Source organism: Falco naumanni, chromosome 4, assembly GCF_017639655.2.
Source record: "Falco naumanni isolate bFalNau1 chromosome 4, bFalNau1.pat, whole genome shotgun sequence".
In the NCBI taxonomy this organism is placed as follows: Eukaryota; Metazoa; Chordata; class Aves; order Falconiformes; family Falconidae; genus Falco; species Falco naumanni.
The window spans coordinates 33,228,188-33,240,403 of NC_054057.1; the positions used below are offsets into that span (position 1 = coordinate 33,228,188).

Genomic DNA, 12,216 nt, shown 5'->3' on the forward strand with positions numbered 1-12,216 from the left:
TGAAATTTAGCTATGTAAGCTGTAACTTTCGCACCTGATACAGCAAACAGTGTTTGTTTACAGCTCTGTGAGAATAACGAGTCCTCCTCTGCGCACTTCACTTTCATCTTACTCACAGTAAGAAAATACACGCAAATTCTTAGCCCTGCTCCTATACAACACTCATTAATAAAAAAAAAAAAAAAAAAAAAAAAAAGATTCATTGCAACAAGAGTCTGTAAGGTTTTGGGAGTCAGCTCTGACTTTTTTTTATACAAACATTTCTAAACAATGCTGAATACCTCAGCAGACCCAGGATGAACATGCTCCCGGATACAGGTATATTGTACACAGGCAAACCAGTAAGTTTTAAATTATTTTTTATATGTGTTTTTTTTAAATGCACTACATATTTTCATTTAGTATTCAACCTGACAAACTGACATTCCAGAAAATGAAATTAACTATACAAAAATGAAGCCTTAGAGCAGCAGTACAACCACCTTCCCTCACATGAACCTCACAGATATGGCTTCTCCACACCGCTTCCATTAGCTACAGAAACAGTATTGAGCAAATTGCTGAGTGCTGTCCTCTGCCCATTGCAATGGTTTTCTGTATGGTTTGTGCATGATCATTTTTCATATGGATTGAAAACATTTACATGTAAAACCATTTTAATTTTAAAGCCATTTTTCTGTACAAGCTGAGGCCTCATGTTGTGGATTGTTTTAAATACTGCTTTGTAGCAACCTTCTTGTATGCATTCTAGCTTGTAATTATATAGACCCTAAAGTAATTCTTACTGAATGTACATCTGTTGCTACCCTAATCAACCTAACCTTCCATTTCTCCATGTAATCCTCTTCACTTTCCATCCATATTTTGGCAATCTGCTACTAACTAATGTTAAAAGAAAGTAATTAGCACCTGTGTAAAACATAAAGGAAATTAGGGGGAAAACAGTGACAGAAATTATGGAGAACAGGGGTTAAGAAAAAAGCAAAGAGAGAGAGAGGGCAGAGCAATGGTATAACAAACACGAACAAAGTTAATCTCATTTTTTAGTCCTGAGCCTCACTGCAATTGGTATAAACAAGAAAAATAAAGCTGAAAATATATGTTATTCTATTGTATGTAAAAATGTAAAATAGATCTACTTGTTGGCAGTACATCTCTTCTAAACTTACCTTGGCACCGTACTTTGAATAATTCATTTCTGTAAGTGTTACTGGTCGCAGTTTGTCAATATCTCCAAATGCCACTCCTGGAACATAGAGGGCACAAACAATATGGACCCACCTAAAACAGCAGATAAAATTAGGTTACTGTTATCAACATTTTGATCTTATATTATACTCACCATTTGCAGATTTCAAAGTGCCTTGTAAATAAATGTTACAGAAACTAGAAGCAACGCGTCTGACGGTAAGTACATTAGAAGGAGGGAAAGAAGGCACATTTGGAATTCGGCAGCTCACACACTGAATCATAGAGTAAGGCTTTTCAAAGCCACTGGGATGGCTCTGCCTGTCCGGATCAAGGGCTGGCACCACCTTTCTGTTCTGATGGCTCTCATGTGGGGCTCCACACCACTTTTCATATAACATGAAACGTACATGAAGATGTTGGTATTACTTATAAAGCTAAGGCAGACAGATACTTTCATGATGAGGCAGAGGGTGGAAAGGGGAGGTACAAAATCATACAGGTAGTCACAGCAACACTAAGCTCTAGCCTGAGGGGCATAAAATGAGAGACAGCATGAAGCTGGACTTCAGTGCCTAGTAATTAAATATAACACGATGGTGGTAAAGGCTTCAGCCTCAAGTTTGCCTTTGACAGACATCTTCATAAACTTCCTGAAACTCTGCCTGCTAGCAGAAGATAAATTTTCTTCTTACACAATGAATGCTTTCTAAAAGATTCAACTCTCCTTGCCACAAACCATCAGTTAGTGACAAACTCAAAATCTGCTCTACACAGCATGCATGACTCAAATCACCTGAGACAAACTACTCCAAAAACCAAAGTGTTCCTGCCCAAAATAATCTTTCTGTTTTATCGAAATTCCTGAAACTATTTGCTAACCCTTGGTAAGTCACTAGGGGGGAGCAAACTGTCATAGACCGGTCAAGATTGCTACTTTCTATTATCTTATAATATTCACGAAAAAAGCCTTTCAATTGCAGAGGTGTGTAGATACCACTTCGAACCTACAAGCTCCCAGGTGACACGGGATAGAACTAGAGACTTCAAGCGTAACTGAGCTGTGTTTGACCCCTAGCAAGTACGTTACTTTGGCATTTTATGATCTTCCCAGACATTAACCTTTAACAGTAAATATATCACTAGTGAAGACTAAAACTTCTGTTCTGTTTTAATAGAATTACAGAATCTACTCTCTGTATTCAAGAAGACTCGTGATGCACTTCTGAAACACTTCTTCCCTTGGCTCATTCATTACTCACATACTGCAATTTTCCAATCTCCTTAAATATCAGAGGTTCAGCAAAGACCGGTTACTATCTACTTAAATCTGCATCCATGCTGCTGTGCCATTTTTCCCAATCTTCTACAACTGTTTCACCTCTCTCTTCTCCCTCTTGCTTGTTTGTGTGTAAATTAAAAAAAAACTCAGCTGGGACCAGAGCAATACGTTCCTGGTTTCAGCTGCACTTAAACAGCATGTTTATTAACCTGTTATTAACTGGCCGTCTATAGATGAGAGAAATACTGAAACTGATGGTTATACTAATCAGGAGCTACATGTAACCGTGATTTCCCATGTTTCCCAAATCTGCATGTTTCTCATCAGTGGTCCTTTGACCTACAAAGGTGGAATTTACCACATTCAGTAGTATTAAGTTTCATTTTAATTATATATTACTCATATGTCTAAACAGAAATTCAAAAAAAGCAAGATCTGAAAGGTTCAGTAGCAAGCTCAAAAATACATATATACATTTTAGTCTTTACAATAGAAAACAATGACCTTGTAACATACAAAATTGGTGGACAGACTATTTATGTAGCCCTTTCCCCCAAAATAGTCCATAATAAGAACTGAATAACAGGAAAATCCCAGTAAGTTAGAAACTACTTAGAAGCCATTAACTCACTTCACTCTATAAGAAATTTCTCATTAAATCTAACATAAGCCACAGCACTGACTGATCCAGTGTCATATATGACAAGATTGGTGTATTTGAAAATAATTTTTTTACCCTATTGCTAAATCAATCAGGCTTGAGAGGCTAAATGGTATATTCCCTTTAAAACATAAAAATTTAAAACCAAAGAGAATAACGTATATCCCAAATACACACTTACATGCAACAACTGCATTGCTTTGTCTTTACAGATTTTACTAGCGTTCTCCACATCCAAAAAATAGTTTGGTCACAGCACTGTAACTACTAGAAGACTCAAAGAAAATTTTAATTTTAAAAACTAGTTACAACCTTGTCTTTAAAAAAGATGGTACAAACATGACACCATGCTATCTGCCAGAGAACAAGCTGAGATACACGAGTGTTCTGCCAAACTTCTTGCTGCTCAGACAGGGAATAAAGCTCATCACTGTTCTTACTTCAACATAAACACTCCAGCATGCCAGCACAACCCTCTAACTTAATACAATGTTATATGCAAAAAATAAGGTTCTCCTCATCAGTATATGAAAAGCACATCTTCTGTCTGCCTCCCCACAAAAGCAATGGAGGCACAAGAAATTCCTGCGAGGCAGCAATAGAGCATCTGGCACCATCTCTGCCCCTCCACACTATATCCAGAACTGGCAATAGTTTAGCCTAAATCACTACCACACATTTATGAATTGATCTTCTACAAAAAGTGCCTATGTGCATATATGAATGTGTATTTTGGTAAGTATGCATTTACCAAAATAAATATCTCATTTCAATGAGCATATTCTACTCATTTTCAAAAGGAATCAAAATTCTTTTTTAAAAAAGCAAATACCACACACAGAGAATGAGACCTGTAATCTTGAGATAAAGAGACTGCCTGTTTGTAAACAAAAACCATCTGAATTCTGTAGGGCTTCTTTTCAATACTCTTCTATTGATTCAAAATGTATTACATAGAACAAATTTGTATAAACAGAAGTAATATATCTTCACAATTACTATTCTTAACGAAAATCCAAGGTTCTGGTTGGAGATTTTTGATAGCAAGTTTTAATGCAGCCTCCTAAATGTACCCTCCAAAGTTCAATATAAAGATACACATCTTCTACAAGCAGCTGCTTCTCAATTTAATTTGCACAGTTTTTTTCATGCTCCACTGGTGTATTAAATGTTGCTGCACTCTGTAGGAGTTTATCTATGATAAACCCAACAGCTGGCTGCTTGCTTCATACTGACCTTCTCAAAATGTGCTAGTACATGTCACCCAAGTATTAGAGTATTACAGATTTAAACTGCCATTTCAGTGTGATTGGCACACAAGTGCCTCATTTCTTTAACCACCTATACATGAACTCAAACCTGAATCTTTATTAAAAAAAATACACAAGTCAGTCAAGTTCACAGCTGAAGCAATTTCAGCTGCTTTTAATACCAGTTCTAAATATTTTCCTGCTCATTTGTTTAGCTGCACATGTTTTAGAAGCTTGTAATTAAGACAAATTGGATAATCAAAGAAGAATAATCTTCCTTGTTACTCTACCATCCATTTAGCTTGGAGCAATGATGACAGATGTTGATTAAAGAAGAAAAATTCCATACCGAAACAGGGACAGAATTCATATTCTTGGATAATAGTATTTTGAGAAATAAAATTTCATAAATTCACATTTATGCTTGTGAGTCTGAGAGGTTAATGTACAGAGGCTTGTGGTGAGAAATTAAGCACCTCATTATGCTAATGATTCACCTTTCACATAGGAACAGAGAAATTATTCCAACTTGATTATGAAGAGAAACTGAATAGGTTTGGTTTGTGTAATTTCCAGTACTGATGCACATGAAGAATTTATTTTTAAAGGTGGTAAGGGGATGGAGAACAATGGTGAGTTCAAGGATTCTGTTATTCAGTAGTGGCTCTCTGTTAGTATTTCAAGAGAAGAACTGAACTGGGTTGCAGTTTACTGAGTACAATGAAAACATAATGGACGTTGCCTGCCCCAAGACCCTACTCTTAGCCTATATTGCCCCATTACCCTGGGGAATTAAAATTTGTAAATACATGGTGGAAAGAAAGAGAGCACAGGAATTTTCACATCATAGTTAGTATTTGTTTTTCCTATTACATAACCTCTATTTATTTGGCAGAATACACTTATTTACAATAGTCATATCACATTATCCAGCAAGTAAAAATAAAATAATAATCATAACAATTTATTGTGTTAAAGCCTACAATCACCAAAGCAAGCATGTGCTCCTGCACAGAGAATCAGTGTCACAGAGAAAACACCTCTACATTACCCAAAAAGCATACCACCACTTTACAAGAAGAAATTTAAGCAATTTTTAAAATGTTGACTGTAGTTTCTATTAAGTGTTGCATATGTCATTTCCTGTATAACCATAAACTTACTTACAGAACACAGGAATAAAAAGGTTGAAATAAAATTTGCCAGGTGATACTGATTCTCACATTTCCTGTCAGACAACTGACTTTAGTCTTTAAAAACACTTTTTCCATATAGCAGCATTATTATTAAAATAGAAAACAGAACTGAAAAGTACAATTTAACTGTTTAACAGCTTTATAAGGGAGACGCACAGATACTATTGAACCTAAGACAGACCAGGAACTGAGAATCTGAACCCCAGAAGTATTTAGAAAGAGTAACTGCTCCTATGGCTTCAACATCACTCACTACAAATCCTGACTCACTTGTGTTACTTGTTTATTTTAAAAACAGCACAGTATTTTCCTCTACTTTCATTGTTTCCCCTCTAAAAGATGCATGTGGAAGACATGAAGGGAAAAAAAGATCTGTTTTACATGCTCTATGAATCTCAGCTACAAATTGAGAAGTTCAGCTCAGTGTACATTCAGTGGAGAAAGGTAGATGCCTCCAAAGGTTACTGCTGGCACCTGCATTCAATGATCAAAGTTCAGTGTTATGAATACCCTCATTATCTCTTTATTCCCAACACAAACTCAAAATGTTTTTGCTATCAGGAAAAAATACAAACTAAGGGAGAAATGCAACGCAAGGGGATGTACAATTTAATTCACACAACCTGAATCAACTTAAGACATTTTAATACCATATTTAATTTTCTGGAGACAGACAACTCAGTATATCAAAAAAAGCTTTCCAAAACATCATCTTCAGCTCAGCCGAGCTTTTAATGATGGCAGGACCAGATCGTTACAGGATTAGCAACAGTAAAGTCTGTAAGACTGAAAAAGTAAAAATAAAAATACAGCAAACACAAAGGAACTAGGGGAAAAAAGCAAGGGGAAAATGACAAATATGGATATGCTTATGCACACATTCCAAGACAGCCATATACTGAAGTGATAACATATACAAGAGTTTACTAACACAGATGATAAGATTAAACTTTTACTTCATTTTAACTCAGTTCCTAGCTTTTGTGCAAATCTAATTAGGGAACCCTTCACAATGAGTAGGAAAAACCATGAAGACCACCACAAACCAGTGGGTGAAGAAAGAGTGAGGACATGGTTGTATTTTGTGATTTGTTAGTACAGAAGACATTGCTTTAAAATATATAGCTAAGTGCAAATAGTAATATGTTTATGAATTCATATTAAAAAACACAAAAGGTTTTACAGTAACACATGTTGACATATCTAAATTTTAGAGTACTTAAAGTATATGTACCAATACTGAATATTTAACTGGATTCTTTCCAACTCATCCATCATCATCAGTGTGATACATCTGCAGACTTTTATATTTCTTTATCTCTAACAGATATGTTCAAACAGGATTAAGAAAGCTTCTCTTTCCTCTGAGCAGCATTACCAACTAATTACTGCCTTCCCTTGTTAGCAAGATCAATGGAAAGCTTATGACAGGCCCAGCATCTGAAAGCTTTGTATATTACCACACACCTGCAATTTCTATGGCTGTAAAATGTATGGAAAAAGAACATAACCGTCATGGTCTAAAACCACCCAAAAAAGCCAACCAGCCACCAAAAACCAGTAACACTGACTGTAAATCAGACATCACTGGTAATTACTGTTAATATCTCCCTCTTAATTTATGTTCCAAATGTGACAGGAGTAGAAGACATCAATGAAAATTAATCTCCTTAGTCTCAAATTAGACTTGAACTCCATCCTAAAAAGCTCATCTCTGGCTGAAAATTATCAAAAGTCACTCAAAATCAAGACTATGATTTTCATCATACAAAATAATCATAATATACTAGGTCTGTCTGAATACCTTTAGCACAACTTCAATATAGTTTTGTTACTTTTTTCCATTACCTGACATTACCAACACCCAGTCCTTTGCTCTTCTAGAAGCAGCACGAAATGCTCCCCTTCCCATCATACTTGAAAGTCAACAGACTTGAGCAGAGCCCATATAAGGCTGCAGTGGTGTTACCTTGCATGAAGCAGAATACTACTGAAAGAATAAAATCTACTTTTTCTTCCTTGAAATGGAGCAGATGCTCTGATTTTCCCAATGGCTACATACTTCCAGTCCAATATGATTAGTCTGGAAAGTGTTTTCCCCTTTTGCCATTCTTTTTAGTGGCATTATTAACTAAATAAGAGCACTTCAGTGTTTTGCTACTCTTCAGAATTAACCATGAAAGAAGCACAATACTAGCAAGCCATAAATTGCAGCTTTCTGGCAGCTGATTAAATTGAACTAGGAGAACACACGCTCAAATTCTACAGTGACTGACAGCAGATACTGAACACTACAAGCTCAGCCACCATCACAGAACCAGTGACCAGCCACACCAGCTGTGCTTGCTATAACTTACATCTCCTGTTCAGCAGTGGGACTCAAGGGACTCAAACCCTGCTTTTCTCAGTGCAACCTCCAAGTCTGAGCAAACACAAAACAAGTACACAGTTTTTCTCCAAGTCTCTGATCCCCGGTCCCTGCTGTCAGTAGTTCAAGCCATTGGTTAAGTGAGGGAAGCCTTTCACGTCATTATCCTTGCAGATATCTGAACACTGAGTAGGAGTTTACATGATCTTAATTTCTTCTACACAGGAAACCCTTTTTGTTTAAATGTAGACTGCATTCCTTATGCAAACAAAAAACCCTGTTTTCTTTAAAAGACTCCCATCACCTTCACTAGTATGGTTTTTTTTGTTTAAAAAGATGCATCACACAAGTAGTTCAAGGGAACAAATAAAGGTCTTCTATATAGCCACTAAAACATCTATATATATATATAAAAATACATGGTGACTTTATACTGAAGAACAGAATTTATCATGAAGATTTATCCATGAAGTAAATGGTGATCTTTGTTTCACCTAGGTACATCTTTTGTTCACAGGTCCATAAATCTTCATGCTCTAATTCGCCTTAAGACAACATCTTCCTAATATTATAGTGGGCATGAAGAGTATTTGGAGCACACAAAAAAATCAGGTGATTGACTATCCAAAGAGCACCCAAATCAAATGTGAGGTGACAGAGAGAGGACATCAAGAAGAAAGCTTAATTTGTGACATTAGCTCCTACAGAAACAGACTAGGGCAAACCCACATCTTTTAAATGCAAGATGTTATCAAGTTCAAAACACCACTTCTTCAGTCTTACCTGCCTGCATCAGTCTCCTTGAAGATCCCATCCTGGTTAGGACACAATTCACAACTGGGTGTGACACCACACTTGCATGCATCACAAAACCAAGGTTCTGTGGAATTTTCTGAAGCTGAGCTCATGATAGAGTCACTCTCTCCATCAACACCATAGCAACCTATGCACACAAAAGATGGAAGACCAATATAAGAAAAGATGACTGTAGATGTAGACAAGTGGTCAGTTACAATTTCAGCAGGAAACATACATGCATACACATTCAGAGGAATGATTCTGAGAACACTTACAATGTATTGGCAAAGATTATCTTTAGTGCAAATTTACATTAGAGATTGTAATTCTGAGAAGTGATCTACTTTATGTGATTCTCTTAAGATCACAACTGAAAAACAAGAAAAAGGCTGTTTTACTTTATTTTAGTAACACTTGGTATTCTTCCAGACTATCCATTAAGAAGGAAAGTAAAAAACCAAGACTAAAAGCAAACAACAAAGACGTGAGGAAAAAAAAATCAAAGGATTTTTTCAAATGTATTTCAAGTTAAATGCAACAAGCTGTGGAATTTGTGAGCATCTCAGGCTTCTCTTGGATACTCCTCTTTCTCCTTCTCCCTACTCTGAAAATGAATGTTACTGGGGGGTAGGGGGTTAGTTTTTGCAGGTTTTTTAGAGATTTATTATAATAGTCAACAAATATGCACTCTAGTTTTCCAATTTGCAATAAGCATCCAAATCTACTAAAAGAGAATATACACATGAAATAAAAGACTATTTGCATAATTTAGGGGTTGTAGGACTGAGCTTAAAGGACCTTCTGTAACTTCAAAACTGAAGTATAGTTTGCAGAGCACAGATTAACTGTTTTGAGACACCACACTGGTGATTGATGAAGTATATATATTTTTTTAATCATTCTCATTTTTACAGTTTTAAATTATGACTAGACTCACTCATTCAGTTTCTCGATTCTTCTTTGCTGTATCCACTACATTCTTCATGATTGTTAAGGTGTCTATGCATGCTTAACCACCACAAATTTAGGAAAACAGTATTTCTGAAGTGATTTAGAAGCTTGCTATTTAAATTTTGCACAAGAATAAGAGCAGCATTATTAGCACTGCAAATGACAAAAAGGAAAATCTCAAAGCTCATCACCATAAAACTATTTCTGTGTATGCCACATTTTGAAACTTTATCTGTATCTCTTCTTTAATACAAGAAAAACATAATTTCATTGTCAACACTTAAAACACACTAGAGGTTTTATTAACAGTTTAAATTCAGCTATTTGTCAAATACAGTGATCAAGTCAACATTTGTGCTTGCGGAACAGTTAAATTATCGAATTCTGCAATTAAATAGCAACATGATTTGTTACTTTGGTTCATTACCCACTGACTGTAATAAAATATCAACAGTGCTCTAACTCCCCTTGTGACAGAAACAGAGGTCTGCATAATAGACTAACTACATTCAGGAAATAAGCAATCACATTTTAGGAACCATTTAAGAACTATAGTCTTCCATTACAGAATGAGGCTCATCAATAAGAATTAAAATAAGAAGGCAGACTGTTTCTTTTCATTATAAAAGTATTCCAGAATCAAACGAAAAGTAATGTGCAGAAATGCGTTCACAGACACGTTTCATTGGGTATATAAAAGATCATACATCTCACACATAAGATAACTCCATTTTCTTTATAATGTGGTATCAGCTTTAACTAGTATTCCAGAAAGGAGTTTTTTAAGTTCTAATAACAGAATCTTGAATACATGATAATAAAGCTACTTTTAAGCGATTACATTAATGTAAAAACACACAGTCCATTGATATCATGAAGCTGATGAATAATTACAATTTTTAGAATTCCTTCAGACTTCTTAACATATCAATATATTCCTATATCTACTTATCAAAAATTACCTAACACTATGGAAGCAGTCATCAATCCATATGGCAAAATAAAATTAGTTTCTTTCAAACACTGATGCTTCTTCACTAATTGAAGGTAATTAGCTTTGCTTTACTAACCTAAGTGTCATCAGTCTGCAAAAATTAGAATGGTGACTTCCCCAAACTGTCTTACCTTCACTCTAAAATAGCTGCCTTATTACACTTATCAGTCATTTATACCTGATTATTATTTTTTTATCTTTGTACCTAGAAAATGATACATGTGCTGTAATTATTTCCATTCTTATCATATGTGTTTACATTAAACATTGTTTCTATAACAATACAAATCTAGGTCCTTTCTGAAGGTAGATTAAAAAAATAGTCTGGATTTTTAACCCAAGTTTTTTGTCCCAATTTGTGCGTAAGTCTTAGAGTTTAAAGAGTTTAAGATTTCTAACAGACAAGAAGGCGTTTACTCTTTTCCCTTAACGGCCATTTAGCAAAAGCTAAACACCATACTGTTACACCCAGTGAAAGGGGTGGTCATTAGCTGGAGAAAGTAGGCTACATTACCATTAAGCATTGCTGATAACTGTATCAAAACAGTCTTGTCCACAACACAGCTGAAGAAAAGGAAATCCAGCCCATAAGACTGTTGTAGATTTGATGTACACTGCCAAATGAAACTACAGAATGAAAGCTGCAAGACAAAGCCTTGTTTGCTATGAAGCCATCCATGTAAGCAACAAAAAGGCTGTCGGTAGCGTTTTCTACACACATACATCAGATCGTTACCTTTAACCCCATGGGGGGAAAAGAATTCATTGCAAGGTTTCAGAGAAGGTACTTTGTAATTGTTCTTGACTGAGGAGTGGCATGGGCAATTTTCAGTATGCTCCATAGTAAGCCTGAACTCCACGTAACATGTCTGGAAAGTTTACTTTCCAGGAGAAGTTAGGACTAATATATATAAATAGTGAAACAAAACTCAGCTTTAAGAATAATACTTTTAAATAGGTAATAAGGTAATGCACCATAAATCATTACCCAACAGCTTAAGTTTAAATAGGATCTAATAATACTTAACAAAATTAAGAACCGAGTCCCAAAATTAATTAGAAACTGCTTGCTAAGCTGTATTTCTTGTTAAGGATACGCAAGTATTTTAACCCAGATTTTTTCTTATGTATGCTATAAAGTCATTTTCTGCTTCTGGGTTAAGTGATAACAGAAATCAAAGGAGAGATCAAATTTTGTCAATAGAATATTCATATGGATAATACAAATCTGTTCAACAGCTGTATTCATCAAATGTCTGTAAAGCTACAAATTGTAAGAAATACGACAAACGTGGCATGTGGTTTTGACACCACAAACCAATATCCATATGAAGAGATTTAAATTCCTTTTGGGGAAAAAAAAAAAAAGCAGTGAAAGTACCTTGGCAGGCCAAAAATATATAGTGAAGCAAAATAATACCAGTAGTTCCATTTTTAAATAATAAACTTTCATGATTCAAAAACAGCGAAATAACTCAGAACAAAATATAATCAATGACAAAATATATTTGTCCCAATTTAAAGAATG

The 12,216-nt window shown here is 35.3% G+C and overlaps 1 protein-coding gene across 13 annotated transcripts in view; it reads right to left on the reverse strand.

The window, feature by feature from the left end:
* Positions 1–12,216, reverse strand: part of PHF14 (PHD finger protein 14) — a 165,982-nt gene that overhangs the window by 125,758 nt on the left and 28,008 nt on the right. For all 13 annotated transcript variants that reach the window (XM_040589125.1, XM_040589119.1, XM_040589120.1 and 10 more), the window contains exons 5-6: positions 8,729–8,888; positions 1,170–1,281 (exon numbers count right to left, since the gene is read on the reverse strand). In XM_040589125.1, coding sequence (XP_040445059.1) covers positions 1,170–1,281; positions 8,729–8,888 — 272 coding nt within the window. The remainder of the gene's footprint in view (positions 1–1,169; positions 1,282–8,728; positions 8,889–12,216) is intronic.